Source organism: Sturnira hondurensis, unplaced genomic scaffold, assembly GCF_014824575.4.
Source record: "Sturnira hondurensis isolate 20B ecotype Veracruz unplaced genomic scaffold, ASM1482457v3 Scaffold0000780, whole genome shotgun sequence".
In the NCBI taxonomy this organism is placed as follows: Eukaryota; Metazoa; Chordata; class Mammalia; order Chiroptera; family Phyllostomidae; genus Sturnira; species Sturnira hondurensis.
The window spans coordinates 21046896-21066915 of record NW_028073411.1 but is presented as its reverse complement, the minus strand read 5'-3'; the positions used below and the strand labels follow the sequence as shown (position 1 = coordinate 21066915).

General features: G+C 63.9%; 1 protein-coding gene across 1 annotated transcript; it reads left to right on the top strand.

Moving 5' to 3' along the window:
- The first annotated feature begins 6716 nt into the window (after positions 1-6716).
- Positions 6717-9880, top strand: PIM3 (Pim-3 proto-oncogene, serine/threonine kinase). The gene is made up of 6 exons (XM_037049147.1): positions 6717-7057; positions 7177-7286; positions 7377-7427; positions 7508-7877; positions 8513-8689; positions 8777-9880. The coding sequence occupies exons 1-6, from the start codon at positions 6973-6975 to the stop codon at positions 8962-8964; spliced, it is 981 nt and encodes a 326-aa protein (XP_036905042.1). The 5' UTR covers positions 6717-6972; the 3' UTR covers positions 8965-9880.
- Positions 9881-20020: the final 10140 nt, after the last annotated feature.

Below are 20020 nucleotides of genomic sequence, written 5' to 3'. Positions count from 1 at the left end.
AGCCCTGGAAAGAGGCCTAGGGGCTGGCCACTCTGGACCAGGTTGCCCCAGCAATGGCGTGCCCAGACCCAGGCGGCCGAGCCCTCTCTGGGCCGCGGGGGGAGTGCCCCCTGGGAACTGGGGCCAGGTAGCTAGGAGGGCCACCTGTGCTCCACACTCTCCTGCACCAGGCTGGGCCTGCAGGACCCTGACCCTCCACACCTCAGGCTGGGCCCTCATGGTGGTGGGGGCAGTGAACAGGTGGCAGGCGGGGCCTGGGCAGGGAAGGTGCTGGGGGAGCCTGCCCAGAGTGCCAAGCTGAGTTCTTGCCATTGTTCCCATTCTTCAGCAGTGACTCAGGGCCCTGCCCACAGCACCACCACCCACAGGCCAGTCCGGCCTGGGGCCAGGAATGCTCCCAACCCTGTGGCCCGGGGTGGGAGGGGGTGCCCTGTCCCCACCTCTCTTCCCTCAGGTGTGGCCCTGCCCAGCCCGACACTTGGTCCAGCCTCCTCTCTCGGGGGAGTTTCGCCCCCGCTGCCCTGAAAGGACCTGGCCCTGGGTCCAGGCGTGGGCCCCTGGGCCTGCTCCCAACCCCACTGTGACCCGGTTACCCCCACTGTGGGTGCGGGTGGAGCAGGGCCACAGCTCCCCCTCTGGATGGTGGACAGGTTGGACAGACCCTACATCTCCAGCCCGTGGCCATACTCTGGGGAGCCCACTGGTCCCCTCCCTCCAGAGGGGCAGAGAAAACTTCACCCTTGCCCTTGGCGAGGGTGGGGGCAGGGCTGCAAGCCAGGAGGCCTGGCCAGGCTGGGAGGAGAGGGAGGGAGGGACCAGGGAGCAGCACCTGGATGGAGGCTGTGGCCGTGAGTACCCCGTCCTCGTAGGCCAGCTGGCCGCCTGTGCACCTTCCAACAGGTGAGCAGGCAGGTGTGGCCCTGCCTGGGCCCTGACCTGGGCTGGCCAGCCACCAGGGAGCTCCAGGATGTCCTCCCAGCTCCTGGCACACGGAGCACCCACACCACTGGGTGCTGCTTCGTGTCATTCAGGGATGAGCCGGGCAAGAGCTGGGGGCTTCCTCTCGGCAGAGGCCCACTGAGCTTCTGGCTCCAGGGAGTCCCCCTCCCCCACGGCAACCTCCAGGAACAGGAAATAACCCTGAGGTTGGAAACTAGCCTGGCTATTTCCAAACAGAGGCTCTGGCCAGGCACCTCACACACTGAGGTCCAGGCACCTGGGGGAGTCCTGTGCGGAGACGAGGAGAGGGCAGGGCCCCCCCTCCACACCGCTGTGGGAGCCTGGGCGCAGAGGGCCGGACCAGCATCCGCAGCCCCTCCTCCCACCGGGGCACCACACATGTTCCGTGCCCCTTGCCCACAAAACCAGGGTGAGGCAGGAGAGGCCTCCGGCCCAGTGTGTGGTCAGGGTGACCAGCCTCCACCCTGGCCGTCCGGGCCAGCAACAGTAGCCAAATACTGAATCTCTAGTGGCTGCTGCTTCTGGGCTGGGGTCCCTGGCAGCACCCCCCAACTTTGCCCCACTGCATCCTGGGGTATCAGTGCCCAGGTTGGCCCTGGGGACGCTCCCAGAAGTCAAATCTGGGTCCTTCTGGAAGGCACGGCAGCTGGAGGGGGCTGGGCAGGCCTCCTGGGGCCCCCTGCAGACCTTCTCAACCCTGGCTCTGTGCCACCTATTTTGCCAGGGCCTGTCCTCGCCCACAGGCCTGGTTCATTCCCCGAGGAGGAGGAAAGTGGGGGGGGGGCCAGCACCAAGCAGCTCTCTCCCTCACTCCACAAGCAGAGCTTTGGGCCACGCTGGACTTTCCTGCCCCATGTCCGGGAGCAGAATGTCTCCCGTCACCCTGGCTCTCTATTTCCGAGCCTTCGAAGGAGGGGACCCACAGGGCCCGTGCGATTAGTCGTGTGGATCCTGCCTGTGGCGGGCAGGAAGAGCACAGATCGAGCCTGACCTGAAGCCAGCCCATCCTGCCCCTGCTTCTCTCCCAGACTGACCTGCCTGTGGATGGGGTGCGTGCTTGGCAGGCACTTTCCGGTCTAGCCCGTCCTTTCCCCAGGCTGTGCCCCCCACATCCCACAGGCCCTGCTCTCCCTGTGAAGGCAATGCGCCCTGAGGGAGGGACTGCCGAATGCTGAGCACAGGCAGGCACGTAGCAGGTGCTCACTGCACTCGGGTCTCCAAGGCCTTACCTGGTCCTCTGGGGGTCCTCTGAATGGAGCACCTCGAATCCCTTTGGGACTCAGGCCACAAGCCCTTCCCCCTCTAGAGAGACACCTCCTGGCTGGCTCCAAACTGCACGGCTCTGCCCTCCAGACCCTGGTCCCATGGTGGCCCCAGCCCAGCCCCTGGCAATTGCAGGTGCCAAGTGGGTCCACGCCCCGCACCCTGCCATTTGCTTGAGCCTCGTAGACTCAGCTGGACTGGGCCTCCTCCTTCAGGAAGCCCCCAAGCAGGACCCACTGCCCACAGGGCTCCCGGAGCCTGGCTCTGCAAGTCAGAGGCAAACAGGCACAGCATGGCGGCTTCCAGCTCCTAGGGGACCCCCCTTCACAGCCCCTCTGGGTCCTGTCCCCACCTTCATGCTAGGGGCCGGGTGCAGGGGAGAGAAAGGCCTGCGCAGCCTGGTGCCGTCCCCAGAGGCCATCTCGCTTCCCTGCTGGGGTCTGAGAGCCTGTCCCGCCTCCAGGGTTCAGCATGAGCCTGAGGCCAGCTCTGCCCCCAGCCTCCCAGAGTGCCCTTGTGGGCCTTGTGGGCCTCAGCCTTGGCCCCACCACCCCCTGGACCCTGCGGTGACATCAGGGCCAGTGTCCACAATAGCCAGAGCCACCACTGCTGCATCCGATAGGCTCCTGTTGTGTGCCGGCAGAAGCACCGCACAGAGAGCTCACTGGACCCTCCTCCCGACCCTGCACGGCGGCGGTGAGCCCAGGTCCCCACAGATGGGGATGCAGGCCGGGTGTAGCCAGGACGTGTCATGGCTCTAGCATGGGTCAGTGGCAGAGTGGAGGCCGGTATTGAGGGTACCGGCCTGGGGGTACTGAGGGGTACTGAGGGGTACTGGGGGGTACTGGGGGTACTGAGGCTGGGCCAGGGGAGGGTCCCAAGGGAAGGAGGGAGAAGCCACTGTGGGGGAAGGAACAGGGAAGGGGAGGCAGAGGTCCAAGCCCCCAGAGAAGTGGCCAGGGAGCTGACCCAGTGCCCACACTGTGCCCACTGCCTGGCCCTGGGGTGGCCTGGCCTCATCCCAGGGCAGAGGTCATGCAGGCACCGCCCACTGGCTCCCACTGATTTGTCCCCACCTCAGCCCAGGCCCTCCCTGGGGTGCCTTTGGGGGCCATTGCAAAACCCTGGCCTGGCCCTGCTGGCTCCCGTCCCGCTGGGTAAGAGGCTGTGGTGCTTTGGAGTGGAGATGCATGGAGGTCAGAGGGAAGGCCCCACCCCTGCCCAGCCAGACAGCAGGCATTGGGCAGGGACGGGGGCTGGGCTGCCCATCTGCTGCCTGCAGGATAGCCAGGCCAGAGCACCAGGGCCCTGAGTGGGATCTGGACGGGGTGGGCACCTATGCGAAGCAGGACACTGTCGGAGGCATCCAGCCCAGGTGGACCAGGGATTCCAGCAATTGGGGTGGAGGCCAGAGGGGGCTCAGCGTGACACATGCATACACACTCAGAGGTGCACACTCACACACTTACAAACATGCACGTGGAACTATGGCATGGTAAACTGGAGGGCCCGCATACTTGGGGTACCGCTCCCTGTGTCCTGAGACCTGTTGGTTTCCTGGTGTCCTGCCTGCCCCTCACAGCCCCCTAGGCCTCCCCTGTGTAGCTGTCCCCATGCCACCCACCCAGGCCTCCTCACCTGGCCCCTTCCCAGCTGTGCTTGCACATCCCACCGACTTGCTCACCCTGCCCTGACTCCCAGTGCCCCTCAGCTTGGGCCATGCCTGGGGGGCCCCCGCCTGCCCACATCCATGGCCAAAGCCTGTGGCTGAGAGGGTCTCTCAGACCTCTGCAGCTGGCTCATCTGTCCCCTGGCACCCCTCCCCCAGCTCCCAAGGACAGCACACCACCCTCCTGCCTGGTTTCTGTGTGTGCACGGGTGTGCGTCCATGTGCGCCTAAGGGGGACAGTGTGAGTGGCCCAGGCCACCTTTTGTCCAGTCTCCTCTTCCTCCTTAATCCAGGGTGGCCAGCCAAGCTCCAGTCACCATGGCAACAGTGTAGGTCTTTCTGCCAGCAGGACAGGGTGACCTGGTGGGGCTGGCTGTGCAGGGCAGCTGCAGGCCATTTGGGGGGGCGGACGTGCAGCAGGACCCAGCTATGCCCCTCTTTGGGAAGAACCTGCCCGGGGAGAACAGGAACTTGGAGAGGCGGCTGCACCACGCTGGCCTGGGCCTTGGGCACCCTGGGGGTAGTGGAAGGCCAAGGCACAGAGCCGGCGCTCTTGCGTCAGTGGGGCAGCAGGGTAAGGATCTGATGCCTCTGCCCCAACCACTCTCCTGCTGGCCTCTCTGCCGCCTGCTGCCTGTGGGGCCCAAAGTTATTTTAAGGCCCACCGGATGGGCCTTCCAGGAACCAGGAAGAAACAAACAGATGACGGGCATCCTGCGCAGCCAGGGCTTCGGCTGGGGTGCGTGTGGCTCAGGCCTGCTGGGAAGGGGTAACCTGGAGTTACTTAACAGAGGGCCATGCCCAGGGGGAAGAGCAAAGGGCTCTTAGGTCTCAGATTTGCCTTTGCCTGCCTCCCCTGACCCCATACCAGGAAGCTGGGGGCTTCACAGCTAGGCAAACCCCTCAGAGTCTCGGTTCGCCAAGCTGAGAAATGGAGTGGGTTGTACCCACTTGCAGGGTGGGGGTAGGGTGAGGCAGGCAGCACCCTGCTCGAGTCCTACCCACTGGGCAGGGTCATCTGGGGTAACAGGGCCCCCAACATCAGAGCAGACACGGGGGCCCTGGTGGCTGAACAAGCAGGAAGATACCAGGATCCCTGTCCAGCCCACTCCTTGGGCCAGACGGAGCCTGAAGGGACAGCCGGCGGGGGATGCGGGGGATGCAGGTCCGTCCTGAGCCCTCCAAGGGCTCCTGGTTGGAGCAGGACACAACGTGTGCACACACGAGACTCCTACGGCAGCACCAGGGGGATAGAGGCTCGGAGGAGACCCTCACCAAGGAAGGAGGATGCCCCCTGCTCTGTCCTGCACTCCCAGGCCAGGCCAGGGCCCTCCCCATCTCAGAGACCCCCTTCAGAGCTGGGGGGGGGGTGGAGGCAGGGTGCACACACCACCCCTCCCAGCAGCAGTGTGAGCACCCACTGCTCTGAACTGGGGGAAACCCAGGTCTTCAGATCAAGCTGGTAGCATGCATGGGGGTGCCGCCTCCCAAATCCTGGGACCAGCTGAGCTGGGGGCCCGCTGGGGAGGCACTGGGGACCTCAGCCCCTCTCTTTTGGGTCAGACTTCTGCTCTTGACAGGGTCCCTGGCTGGACCCACAACACTCTCCAGCACCCCTGTAGGTCTGGGAACCCACAACAGCCTGAGCATACCTGCTGTCAGTGTGGGTGGGGGCAGGGTCCTCCCTCACAGGATTTTGCTGAAGGGCTGGGCTCGGGTGTCCTACCTTGGATCTGACCCAGTGGGGAAGCCCACACTGGCCTGGGGCCCACATTAATTGTCCACCCCCAGCCCTACCCACGTGGGCCCACCCAGCAGGAAAGTGCTGGACGGATCGCCGGTAAGACAAGAACCTAGGAGCTATACCAGCACAGGGGATGGCAGTGAAGAAGTGCGACTTCGGGGAGGTCGGGTGTGCTCCGTAGGCCAGCCCTGTGCATGCTTGGGGATCACTCCAGGGGCTGCCAGGAGCACCCGCAATGCAGTGAGAACCAATACCTTGGCGTCTTGGCTCCCCCAGCCCCCTCCGGGGGCGTTGGCAGTGGGCGCCGGGGGCTCAGCCACCGGCGCTAGCACAGGACTGCTCACACGCCTGGGTCCTGAGCTGCTCAGGCCAGTGACCTTGGGCCAAGGCAGGCAACCGTGCTGTTGGCTCACGCCACACAGGTGAGTTTGTACCGTACTGGAAACAGAGGGGAGAGTGCGGCTCGGACCAGGGTCATTCGGACCTAGGCTGGCTCGGGCCCTGACTGCAGTGGAGCGGGGCGCCTCCGTAATCCCACTCGGTCTCCGGACCCCCACGCTCGCGCAACCGGCGAGCCAGCCTCCTGCTCCAGACTCCGAGAAGGCGTGCGTGTCGTGGGTGACCTTCCTGGAGTGGCTGGGGCGGGCTCCCACAAGTTCCCGCCCCGCCCGCGCGCCACTATTGGCCAAGGCCCGGCTGCTCTTTGGAAACCCCGGCTCCGATTGGCTCCCACGGCCCCACCCCAAAAGCCTCGGCCACCGCCCGCGCGGAAGTTGCGCGTGCGCAAAGCGTGTCTGAGCCCTGGGAAACGCGCCACGCCGTGTGCCTCCGCGTCTCTACTACAGCGAGTTAGTCCCGGGAGGCTCTCCGCGTTCCCGGCCACCGGACCTCATCGACCCCAGGAAATGACGCCCAGCCTGGCCTCGCAGTCGCCGCGGCTCCTCTCGCGGGTTCCCGGAGGTATCCCTGCCGCTCGGAAAACGACAGAGGAGGGCGGGGTCTCGCTCGCCCCGCCCCCGCGGAGGGATACGAGTGTTCCCGGCCCAAAAGTCCGGGGCGAGACGGCCGGGGCGTGTGAGCCACTTGGCCTTGCTGCGCGTCCACGAGGTTCTCGAGGGCTCGATCGGGGTACTTCGCCGCGCGACGGCCTTGCTCGCGCGGGTCTCAGCACTTCAAGGGTCAGTGCTCCCGCGACGCCCGCCCATCCGCGCCCGCCGCCGTCGGGGGCTCGGGGCTCCGCGCGGCCCGGGGTGGCCTCCCTCCCGCGTCCGCAGCCGCGCGGGGAGCCGAGCCGGGCGACTGGCGGTGCAGAGCCCGCGCCCCGCCGCCGCCCGCGATGCTACTCTCTAAGTTTGGCTCGCTGGCGCACCTCTGCGGGCCGGGCGGCGTGGACCACCTCCCGGTGAAGATCCTACAGCCGGGTAGGCGAGGGCTGGGGATTGGGAGATCCGGGGGTCGGGTCGGAGGGCCGGAGGCACCGGGGACTAGGGGACCAGGGGCGCTTCGGGCCACACCAACCACGTCCTCACTATCCCCACAGCCAAGGCGGACAAGGAGAGTTTTGAGAAGGTGTACCAGGTGGGCGCCGTTCTGGGCAGCGGCGGCTTCGGCACGGTCTACGCAGGCAGCCGCATCGCCGACGGGCTCCCGGTGAGTCCGGCCGCCGGGAGGACACGGGTTTCTCGCCTACCGCGCGCTTCGTCCCAGCCGGCCAGGCCTGACCCATTGCTTTCCCCCCAGGTGGCCGTGAAGCACGTGGTTAAGGAGCGGGTGACCGAATGGGGCAGCATCGTAAGTGTGGGGCCGGGAGGGCGGGCTGTCGGCGGGGTCGGGGCCGCGGGCGGTGAGCGCTGACAGCCGTGTCCCCCCAGGGCGGTGCTGCCGTGCCCCTCGAAGTGGTGCTGCTGCGGAAGGTGGGCGCGGCGGGTGGCGCGCGCGGCGTCATCCGCCTGCTGGACTGGTTCGAGCGGCCTGACGGCTTCTTGCTGGTGCTCGAGCGGCCCGAGCCGGCCCAGGACCTCTTCGACTTCATCACGGAGCGCGGCGCCCTGGACGAGCCCCTGGCGCGCCGCTTCTTCGCTCAGGTGTTAGCCGCGGTGCGCCACTGCCACGCCTGCGGGGTCGTGCACCGCGACATCAAGGACGAGAACCTTCTGGTGGACCTGCGCTCCGGGGAACTTAAGCTCATCGACTTCGGCTCCGGCGCGTTACTCAAGGACACAGTGTACACGGATTTCGACGGTGAGCTCGGGCAGGGCCGCGGGGTATGCCAACGGCCGGAGACTAACGTCTTTGGTGGGGGCCTGGTGGCTGTTGAGCCCGCGCCGCCTCGGGCACGTTCGCGTAGGCGCTGAGCCGGGACACGAGCCCGTTCAAAGCGGGTGGGGGCTGCGGCGAGCCAGGGGTCTGTGAGGGGGGGGGGAGCTGGTGCGGGTGGAGCTGGCGCGGCGTGGGCCTCCCCTGTGCGCGGGCGGGGGCTGTGTGTATGCCGCGGGAGTGCCGCGGCGCGAGCAGAAATCCCCGCATTGCGGAGCGTGGGGAAGCCGGGGCTCCCCGCCTGCCAGCCCACTCGTTCTCCCTCCTCCCGCTGCCCCTCCCTGCAGTTCCCCCTCCCGTCCTCACATCTGTTTGTTGTGAAACCCGAGCCGGCGCCCATGTGACCAGCTCCTCCCCCCCCCCCTCCCGCCGCACTGGAGAAGCCACGCCCGCGGGGTTTTTCCAGGCTGATGACTAGCAGGATTGGAGGCTGGCTCCCTCTTCCGGCTCAGGCCTCTGAGACGATTGACTGGTTGACTGGGCTCGTGGGGTCTCAGGGCACACTCTCGGGTCTGACCACTTCACTTGGTGCTGGAGTCCTAACCCTTCGTGTTCCCCAGGCACCCGGGTATACAGCCCCCCGGAGTGGATCCGCTACCACCGTTACCACGGGCGCTCGGCCACTGTCTGGTCTCTGGGCGTGCTGCTTTATGACATGGTGTGCGGGGACATCCCCTTCGAGCAGGACGAGGAGATTCTGCGCGGCCGCCTCTTCTTCCGGAGGAGGGTCTCCCCAGGTGTGCGCAGGGGCCTGGGAGGGCTGCAAGGGTGACACACCCCAGGAGCCGGCCCCTTCCTAATCCTCCCTCCCCACTCCCTCCCAGAGTGCCAGCAGCTCATTCAGTGGTGTCTGTCCCTGCGGCCCTCGGAGCGGCCCTCGCTGGACCAAATCTCCACCCACCCCTGGATGCTGGGGGCAGACGGGGGCACCTCTGAGAGCTGTGATCTTCGCCTCTGCTCCCTGGACACGGATGATGGGGCCAGCACCACCTCCAGCAGCGAGAGCTTGTGAGGAGCGATCTGTGCCTGGCTTGTGGGAGCTGGAGGGGTGCCTGCCCTGGCCTTTGCAGGATCTCTCCCACTGGGGCCGTCTGCTCCTTGAGAAAGCAGTGACCTCTGACCCCGGGTGACCTTTACTTTTGGCACCGGGCCTTTCCCTTTGCTTTGAGTGCCTTTTCGAACGCTGCTCTCACAGGACTTGGTTCTCTCGAGCTCTGTCTGTCCAAAGACCTCGGCCCAAGTCAGGCCCGCCTGTCTGGTGGGTGCTTGATGCCGAGACTGTCCCTGTCCTGTGCTTCCGGAGGGTGGCCTTGTGGGCACCCGGCTCCTCCTCATCTGACCAAGTTGGACCAAGAGCTCTTGTGTCCTGTGGCCTCATCTCACTGGGGCACAGGGTCCCTCGTGTCCACCCCCGCGCCCGCCCTCCCTCCTCCGTCCGTGTGTGTCTGGGCACGTCTGCACAAGCAATGCAACGCCCCGCCCACACCGGCGCCTGCGGCCTGTGTGCGCGCGCCTGCAAGCCCGTGAACGTCTATTTATGGTGTGGTCCCTGCAGAGGTCTATTTATTGTTTAACTTATTTTGGGGGGGGGTCCTCCTCAGCAGTCCCACTCCTCCAGGCCTGGTTCGAGCGTGGGCCTCAGCCCGACCCAACCCGTGCCAGGGAGGACGGGCTTGCGCCTCCGGTGGCTCGTGGAATGGGGGGTGACCCCCAGGGGTGGGCTTTAAATTATTGACTTTGTACAGTCTGCTTGTTGGCTCTGGGAGTTGGGGGGTGGGGGACAGAGTCTCAAGCCTTTAATTTATTTTAGTAGCCGTGTTCGTGGTCCTGGCCTGCAGGTGTCAGAGACGGGTTCTTTCCATCTAAAAGTGAAATGTCTGCCGATCCTATTTTTATACGGGGTTTCAATTAAATTGTTTTGTATGTAACGGATGTGGTGTGTTTATGGGGCTGGGGTGTCGAGTGGGAGGAGGGGCCACTGGTCCCTGGGTAGTCCCTGCCCAGTTCCCATGAGGAAGTGGCAGGGTGGAGGGGGCTGGGCTGGGCTCCACCTTCCGGACCAGAAGGTCCAGTGTGAGGCTCCCAGCCAACCTGTTCCGACCCAGACACACCGCAGTGTGGGCAGGAGTGTCTGTCCAGGAGAAAGACAGGGAGCGAGGCCGCAGGGGCTGGCATTGCCATCCTGTGACGAGGTATCATGTCGGTTCGGCCCCAGGAGAACCTCTGGCCTCTTGAAGGGGCCCCATCAGATGGGGAAAGGGCCCTGACTGACAGAGCAGGGGTGCACCTGCAGAAGGCTCGTGCAGCCCCGCCGACTGCTGGGAGGGTCTGGGGTGAGAAGAAGTTTGCCAGGCAGAGAGGGGTGGCAACACCTTCCAGGTGCTGAGAGCAGGAGGTGTGGTCAGGAGTGGTGGCAAGGCTGGGCCCTGGCAGCAGTGGGAACTGCAGCCAGGTGTGAGGGTGGAGCTGGGCCAGGTGGGAGTGGGAAGGACCTGCGGGTGGAGGACCCGGGCATGCCCTGCCTCCCACTGGGGAGCTCCCATGCTGGGGCTGCTAGGAGGCCATCTAGGTCCAGCAGGGCTAGAGGCCTTGTCCCTGTGTCCCACGACCCAGGGCCAGCCTCACCCCCAGTCTGTGGAGCACGAAGACCCCTGCCTGCCTCTCAGGTCTCCTACCGCAGTCGGGCTGAGGTGTGTCGGGAAGTCACACCTGAGGGCTGGGGCAGGAAGTGGGAGAAAGTGACCTGGACAGGCAAGGCCGGGTTGGGGGTCCGTCCCCCTGCATGGTCTCAGCCCCTGAGGGGCCTGGCATGCCTCTCCTGAGGAGCCACCGTCAGGTCCAGGAATTCCTGGGTGGCCCGCTCAGTGTGTGCAGGTGCCGTGGGACAGGATAGAGCAGGGAGCCAGCCAGCCTGTCCCACCTGCCCACTGGGCGTCCACGTGGGCCGCTGGGGCTTCCGAAGCTCCGTGAGCTCACGCTGCCTTCTCCCAGGAGTGGTGGCAGGGCACTTGGAGGGCCAAGGACAAGCCACTGTGCAGCCTGCCGATCCCCTGTGACAGTTGTTCACGTGTCACCCCGCCGAGGGTGCTGGGCTGGTCGGACACCCACCATTCACCCACCTAGTGGTCCTCCATTGGCCCACTGATCCACCTGTCCACCCTCTGGGGCACGCACTCAGCTCGTCTCTGGGGGGGCTCCTGAGTCAGGCCCTGGAGGCTGCTGAGACACCCACACTTGGTCTCAAGTGGGAGGAGCCTGGTGGGCAGGCCAGTCTCAGCCTCGAGGGCACAGAGGTCCCGGCCTTTGCCGGAAGAGTGGTCAGGTGAGCTGGCCCTGGTCTAAGTTCTCACACACATCTTCACACTGAGCCAGCCCCACAGGTCGGCGGCAGAGGCAGGGCAGCGAGGCAGCCTGGCAGCTGGTCCGAGGCCAGCAGCCACCTAACCAGAGGCTCGAGAGGTCTCCGGAGGACACCGTGTCCCCAAGTCTGTCCTGCAGCACAGGGCTCTGCCCAGTTATTTTGGAAAGTGCTGCCCCCAGCCTCCTGCTAGGCCAGCCCAAGGCACCTGGACTCTGGAACCCCACCCAGAACACCTGTGAAGGTGAGGCGGGTGCTGGCCACTCTGGCTGTGGATGGACAGGCCTCGGGGGGTCACCACAGATGGGTTCAAGGGATGCAGAAGCCGAGGCCTCAAGGGGCAGCTCCTGTCCTGCCTGGAGGCGGCATCCCTGCTGTGAGGGCGGGACAGGTGAGCAGGGAGGGGTTTCGCTGAGGGTGTGAGGAAGCTCAGCCCTGTGCGTTAGGGCCGTTAGGGCCGGTGGGGCGTGTGGAGGAGATCTGAGGCCCCAGGGCAGGCCCAGGGTCTGGCAGCGGCTCTGGGGGCCAGTGCTCGGCACCCCATGTGGGGCTCGGCCGGCACGGGGCCAGGGCCACCTCCACAGAATCTTCCCTGCAGGCAAGAGAGAGGAGAGGGAGGGTGGCCAGGGGGAGGCGGGGGCAGTACTCGCTGTGTGCCCTTTGCCACTCCAGCTGTGTCGCCCTGGCCCCTGGGCAGCCTCCCCCCAGTGCAGGGCCTTTGGGCACTGCCAACTGCCCCAACCCCAGCTCCAGTTCCACCCAGCAAGGGCTCTTGCGCAGGATGCCCTTGGGGAAACTGAGGCCCAGAGAGGCAGAGTGTGACTCTGGTCCCCACTGCTGTGCCCACATACCAGAGGCGTGGAGGGGCCAGGCTGAAGGCTCCTCATGGCCCAGGCCCACCTGAAGGGCAGGCTGTGTCCAGGACCCGGCTGTGGGCGTGGGGTGCCGGCCACAGGGCAGGCCTAGGAGGTGAGGCAGCCCGCAGGAAGGGGGTGCCTTCCTGGCCCCTCTGCTGAGGTTCCAGGGAGAAGGGCCGAATGCCCCAGTGGGCTATTCAGGTGGGCCTCTGGATGGCGACGCAGGACACAAGGCCTCCTCTTTTCTGTGTGCGGGCACGCCCCACCCTCTGCCTCCAGACACAGACCTGGAGCTGTCAGGGCCCCCGGCCTCCAGGACCACCCCTCCTAGACCCTAAGGTCCCCCTGTCCCCAGTAGAGGAAGATGGGCACTGTCCACTTTAGTCCCTTGGGGCCCTGGTCCACAGGGGGAGCCCTCCCAACTTCTGGGATCTGACTGGGGGTACTCAGGATCTCTTCTCCCAGAGCTGGCCCCTCCCCCCTCTGGACAGCCCCAGGAGTGCCCACCTCCTCCTCAGCACTCTGAACGGGGGGGGGGGGGGGGGGGGGCCANCCGGGAGGGGGGGGGGGGGGGGGGGGGGGCCCATGTGCCCAGGCCGGTGCCCAGCTGGACTTGGTGCCTGTGGGGCAGGGTATGGACTGGCCTCCCATCCCCCACTGCCCTGCGCCTCAGTCCTCCTCCAGGAGGCTCTGCAGACATGGGGGGCCCCCTCAGCTGCCGTGGGCCCCTCCCCCCACCCTGGCCCCTGAGCCATGGGAGCACCAAGGACAGTGCCGCTTGTGGGAAGTGCTGGGGCCTCAGTGTCTGCAGCCACAGGGTCTGTCCTGCCTGCAAAGCCTGGGACCTGGGGCTGTGAGAAGGGGCTCCTCTGGCTGGGCGAGGCTCTTCCCACAAGCAGCCCAGCAGCCCACAGGCTGCAGCACAGGGCAGCGGCTCCCCGCCAGGCTGTTCCCGAGCAAGCAGGCGCCTTCCCCTCCCACCCACCCTCATGCTGGAGGCTGCCTGGGCCCGCCTCTGCCCGCCTTGGACTCTGGCTGCGCTCCCCGGACTGGCCCCAGCTCCATGTGTCTTCCCGTGTCTGGCCGGTCTCCTGTCCAGGCTCCTGAGCCCCTTGCTCGGGTCTGAACAGCTTCCACAGCTGAGGGACTTTCCTTGGGGTTGCACAGAACCCCGAAGTCCCGGTGGAAAGAACCAGAATCCTGAGCACACTACGACCCGTGGTGGCCCACAGCCCCTCCTCATGTGCCCCCCACTGCCTGCCGGGTTGCATCTTCTCTGCTCCCACTCCTCCCCTGCCAGGAGCTGCAGGCCACACAATGTGGGGGTCTGACCTCTGACCTCTGATTGCTTTGCTCCCAGCTGGGCCGCCCCTCCAGGCCTTCTCACCCCTAGGCTGGCCCAGCGCCCCAGGAAGAGAGGCTGGGACGGATCGGAAATCGGCCTGCAGCTGTCTTTCTTTTCTCCAGCGCAGCCCCCTAAAACGAAACCCTGGTCTGCTTTTGGTGCCAAAGCTTCCCAGAAAAGGGAAGTGACCCCTGGAGGACCCTGGCAGCCCCATGCACCCTTCCAGGCAGCCAGGCCCCAGCTGGCTCAGAGCCCCACGTGCTTTAGCAAAAGCAGCACAAAAAGGAAATAAAGAGGGAACAGGTTGGGCAGCTCAGAGGTGGGCAGTGGAGGCCTGGACGGCAGGGGCTGAGGGGCCATCGCCTGCCCATGTGAGCTGCCATCACCGGTACCGGCACCAGGGCTGGGAAGGCATCAGCTGGCCTGGCACCTGCCCACAGAGGCCCCCTGCACCCTGACCCCTGGCTATGGCTGAGGCAGTGGGGTGTCTCCACAGGGCCTTCCCCGGTCCACGGAGGCCCCTGCTGGGGGCCCACAGAGGTGAAGGTCATCAGTAGCCAAGGGGGTCCACCCCCCTGCCCTGGGGAGGAGGAGAGTTCTGGGGCGGGATCCCATCTTTCTGGCATGGGGCTGACTGACCTGGCCTCTGGCCCCTCCTGCCCCCCTTCCTGCCAGGAAGTTGCCTGCTTGGACCCAAATACAGGCCAAAATGGGCATCAGACCCAATGCCACTGGCCCCACCTACCCACAGGGGAGGCTGGCACCTGCCCTGAGGCAGGTCCCCAGGTTTTCCTGTCCTACCAACAGGTGCTGTCGCTGAGCTGGGAGTCTTGGGCTCCTCACTCAGGAATGTTCGTCAACTCGTGAGTCGCCAGCCCCTCCGGCTATGGGCGGGGGGTTGTGGAGGAGAGGTGCCGGCACCAGAGAGTCCAGCAAACCCCTACCCGGGCATCTGCCCCATTCCTTGTGCCTACAGGGAGGCCCCCCAGGGCCTGGGCTGTACGGATGGAGCTGGGCAGGGAGGCCTCTCTGGTGCGGGCGCCCTGGCTTCTGGGGAGCAGTGACCAGGACAACAGGGGACAGGTCAGGGATCCTGGGCCGTGGTGCCGTGCGTCCTCCCTCACAGTGGGGGGCAGGGCCGAGAGGGCCCAGGCCTTGGAGACACCCGCCTGGGCTGGGGTGTGTCCCACAGATTGCCTGCCTCCAGGTCCCCACAGAGACACACCTACCCTGTTCGAGGAAGCACGTGCAGAGGGGCCGCACCCCAACCCAGCAGTGATGCAGGCCCCACACGCGTGTGCAGGGATCGCCTGCAGCCCCGGAGGGAGTCCGAGAGCTTCCCTGGGCCCTCCCGGAGCCCAGTCGGGGAGCCAGGAGGAGGACGTCAGGACACAAGAGGGGCTCCCAGAGGGCCATAGGTGCTGGGACCCGAGGGGCCCTCTGGGACCAAGGGCAGGCGCAGAGAGGAGGTGAGCATCTCGGGAGTGAGGAGAGGTCCTGGGGGTGGCGGACAGGCCCGAGGCCACACCTGAAAGGAGGGCTAGTGTGATGGGCGCCCTGACATAGGCCGACCTGGGGCCAGAGCCTGGTGAGGGGCCCCGTGCCTGGGCCCAGAGGGGTCCTCCATGGCCAGGGGCGGCAGTCTGCAGAGTTTGGGAGGTTGAAGGTCATTCAGACCCAAGGAGGAATGGAGCCCCAAGGACACCCCCAGACTGGTTGGTGAGAGCAGGCCGCACCAGCTGAGCACCCTGGGCCCGCCCGAGCAGGCCTCCTGCCCTGTGGTAAGGGTGGCGCTTGGGGCCTGGGGTCATCTGAGGACTCGGAGCTGTGGTCCACTGGCCTCCCTGGCCCCACCCCTTGGCCCAGCTTCTGGGACATTCTGTCCCTGACCTCAGCACCTATGAGTGAGCCAGCCACTCCATCAGCCTGGTACCTGACCCCATGCATGGCTGCCTCCAGTGGCCACTGCGCCCCCATGGCTGGATTGGTTGTGGGCGCCCTAAGCCAGCCATCTGGGCTCTGGCACCAGTCTTGGGGAGGGGACCAGGCCCAAAGAGGAGGCACCTGCTGGTGCCCTCACTCCAGGCTCACAGACCCCAGGTCCCATGGGGGAGCTTCTCCAGCCCCCCAGGGATCCACAGAGAGCCGGATCCCGGGTGGGCCTCTGGGTGACCCCAGTGCCAGCTGACTCTGTAGCCCCTGGCCACCAGGTCCCTCCCCTGACTCCCTCCTGGGCAAAAAAGAGCTGGGGACGGCTCATCCCCAGGGCTGGCCTGGCCCGTCTGCTGGTAGGAAGGCAAGGACTGGGCTGGGCCTGGCACCCTGTAGGTGCCCATTGCTGGATGGGTGCCGTGTTTCACCCAGGCCAGGCCAGAGAGGTCTCTTTTCTGGAGCCTTCAGTGCCAGTGGAGGAGCAGAGCCAGGGACAGGCAAGGGGCCTTGGGGGCTGTCCAGCCCGCAGCTGCACAGCCCCTCAGGGCCTGGGTCCATGTCTGCCAGGCTGCCTGCTTGCCTGCCCTTGTAAGGCCGAACCCCTGGCACCTGCCTGGAGTCCTCCCAGCAGTCTTTGCAAGCAGAGGGCACCCTTGCCCGGGTCCTGCTCACCCCTCCCCTCAGGCCTTCAGCTCCTCTCCCCACCACGCCCCTGTCCAGGTGTGTGCCCGCTGTCCAGGTCCCCACCCACAAGGCCTAGTGCAGATGCCAGGCCTTTCTCTGTGTGGCCACCAGCGAGACCCGGCTCAATGGCCCCATCTCCACTCCCACCCCTGTGCCACTGCAAGACCCTGCCCACCGGTTGCCCCCTCCACCTCCACAGGCAGGGCCCAGCTCCCCCTGGTCCTGTCTGGTCCCCAAGGGGACTCCTGGCATGTCCACCTCCGGAGGGGAGCACGGTGCCTGGACCGGTGTGGAGCGTGGCGAAGAGGCCCTGCAGCCCGGGGCAGGGGCCGGTCCGGCCTTTCTTGCAGCCTGTGATGAAAAGCAGAAACCTCCTGCACCAACACTGCAAACCACGTCAAGCATTTTTCGAGAGCTAAATGGAAATCTAATGAAATTCATGAAAAGTATTTCTAAGACAACTTTCTTGAAGCACAGCTTACGGACCATAAAACTCACCCACTCTCAGCGAGTGCCACGAGCCACCCACAACTCGAGGAGCCGGTCAGTTTTCCGAGTCACGCGACCACCCACAGGCCCGTTTCAGAAGGTTCCGTGCCTCCCTCTGAGACTGTGTGCTCCTCCGTGGGCTCCTCCCGCCCCGCGCCCCGCCCCCCCCCAGAACCTCCTGTGACCTCCAGCACCAGACACAGCCTGGTCTCACCACCCTCAGGGTCACGTGACCCCTCCAAGCACACCCCCCCCCTTCTCTGGGGGTAAAACTTTTCAATGGCTACCGGCGCCCCTGCCTCTCCACGGCGGGTCGGCGGTGCACCCCTGGCCTGTAGGTGTTACAGGGGGTACATTTGAACTTTCTCAGGTGGAAAAAGACCCCCTCCTTTTTCTTAGAACCTTCTCTGTAGAAACTTGCCACCTCTTTCTGTCCCTTTGAAATGATACAAACCTTGTGAAAAGCTCAGGAAGCCTCTTTCTCGACAGTTTAAACCCTGAGCACGTTTTTATTAAATAGAACGAGAGCAGCCTGCCTGACAGGTAGACGAGGTCCTCACCGCAGATGCGGGGCTCTGAGGCGGTGCGGCCTGCGAGTTACAGAGATGAGAATGTTGGACGTTTCCTCTAACCCAACGGGGAGGAGAGCAGGCAGCGGCCAGGCCGGCTAGCAGCTGAGCGGGGGTGGGGGTGGGGGGTGGACTTCGAGCAACGCGGGTGCTGTCGGGTCCTCTTCAAAGAATTTTTATTGTGGTAAAACATACATAAGATGAAAATGTCCGTTTTGACCATTTTAGGGCAGAATTTGGTGACGCTAAGTACGTTGGTTCGCAAGGTTGGGCAGTGGTCGCCACTGTTGCCAGAACTTGCCAACCCAAACAACGGCTCTGCGCCCGTGAAACAGCGTCCTGCCTCCCCCCGCCTTCTCCCGCCTTCCCACACCTTCCCACACCTTCCCACGCCTTCCCCCGCCTTCCCACGTCCCCCCACCCCGCCGGGCTGCAGGGCACTTCACCCCTGCCACCCGCCCACCGCAGGCTGAGTGCCGGCAGCCCCTCTGCGGTGGGCACCTGGAGGAGGGTCCAGCTGCCCCCCTTCTGCAGGTGCCCATCCGGTGTCCCCGCCCCCCTGCGGAGGCTGCACTCTCTGCACGGAAGTGGTCTTTTCACCTGGGCGGAAACCAGCTGACTGTGCAGGGGGCGGGCACTTTCTCGACTCTTAGCTCTCTTCCTTTGGCCCTCATGCCTGCCCTCCTGCCAGGACCCCACCCTGTCGCTTCTGAAAATAAGCTGTTATGATCGTAGTTTTTGTGTGTAACTGCTCTGTTTTCCTATGTGATTTAACTGGCAAATCCGTGGGACGATCATTGTAAATCTGTGAACGGGCACACGGTGTGTAGATTCGTCCTGACAGCGATGCGGAGGGAGAGACCCAAGGAGATGCCGTGCCCGCTGAAGCTGAGCTGGAACGATCACAGCTGGGTTGTTATAAGTTCAAGGTTTTCATTGTGACTCTCAAGAAAACCACTAAGAAAATATTGGGGAAATATACCAGAAAGGAAAGAAGAAGGGACTCAAAATGGCACACTCCAAAAAATCGAGTACCAGAGAGGCAGGAGCGTGGGGACCAAGGGACAGAACCCATGGGAGGCACACGGAGACAAGTGACTCAACGTCCCGTCGGTGGATGGAGACCCTCAGGTAGGAGGCAGAGGTGCGCCGAGCGCTGGGGAACCCGGCTCTCTCCGCAGGCCGTGTGGCAGAGACTCACTGGACATGCAAAGGCACGGGGTGTTCAGTACTGGGTTGGCCGAAAAGTCCATATGGATTTTTTTCACGGGATAAAAGACATTTTTCATTTTCACTAATAATGTTGATGTGGATATTTTGAGTATGTTGGCTATCTTCCACATGGTATAATGCTGGTTGTTCTCAATAATGTCTTTTAAAAAAAGATTTATTTACAGAGGATCGCGGTTCGATTCCCAGTCAGGGCACATGCCTGGGTTGCAGGCCGGTTCCTTGCAGGCTAACTACCAGCAGGGAACGCACAAAAGGTAACCATACATTGATGTTTCTCTCCCTCTCTCCTTCCCCTCTAAAGATAAATAAATAAATAAATAAATAAATAAAATATTTAAAAAAAAAAGATTTATTTATTTTTAGAGAGAGGGTAAGAAAGGCAGAAGGAGAGAAACATCACTGTGTGGTTGCCTCTCGTGCGTCCCCTACTGGGCACCTGGCTGGCAACCCAGGCCTGTGCCCTGACTGGGAATCAAACCGGCGACCCTTCGGTTTGCAGGCTGCCAATCCATCCACGGAGCCACAGCAGCCAGGGCCCGGTTAGGGTGTGATGCACTGCCACCAGCTCCAGCTGGTCCACCCGACCATGGAGCATCATTCAGCTAGAACTCTCCAGCACGAAACTTCACAGCCACTTTTGACGTGTTCGCTCCGTCGTGGCACCTTCTCCATACCCTGCCCAATTTTTTTAAATGCATTTCAGCTGCATTTTCACGTTTCTTGAAATAATAAAGCATAGTATGCTGAAAATGTTACTTATTATCTTCCATCTTCAATATTACAGTGGCTACATAAAAATTAACCAATTTTGATAAGTGTTTTTAAAGATTTTATTTTTAAACAGAGGGGAAGGGAAGGAGAAGGAGAGAAACATCAGTGTGTGGTTGCCTCTCACGTGGACCCCAGTGGGGACCTGGCATGTGCCCTGACTGGGAATCAAACCGGCAACCCTTTGGTTCACAGACCGCACTCAATCCACTGAGCCACACCAGCCAGGGCTGGTAAGTTTTTTAAGTGCATGCTGATATGACAGCTGTCACATTGCAATGTAACAAAACTGTTTCAAACGAAATGAAAGAGAACCAAGTGCTAAGAGACCTATCATACACACAAACACCACACAACCATTTTGGCCAAGTAAGTAACAGAATGGGAGAAGTCATTCTGTGCTGTCACCAGAGAGAGCAGGGGTGGCTACGTGGCTGTCACATGAAGTAGCTCTATGTCAGGTGCCCTTGAGGACAGTGCTTTCTCCTGAGATCACGTGGGACGTGGGTGGGACCAGCCTGGCTCGGGTGGAGGGCACGTGGCCTGTCTCTGCACTTGCCTGGTGTTCATTCGCTCAGTTTCCTTCCCACCTCTGTGGAGAGGACCCCTGGGTGGGCGGCGGCCTTCATCCCCACCGCTGTCCCACTGATGGCGTCCGCTGGCCGCCTCACCTCTCGTGTGTGCACTGGCCCCGTGTCCCTCCTTTGCCTGCTCCGCCTTTCCTTCCTGGGTGGCTCTTTTTACAGCCTTTTCACGTCTACGCCGCCCTCCCCCCCACTCCCCTGCCGCCTCAGGCAGGGACCTGGGTCTGCTTTGTTCCTGGAGGGAGCGGG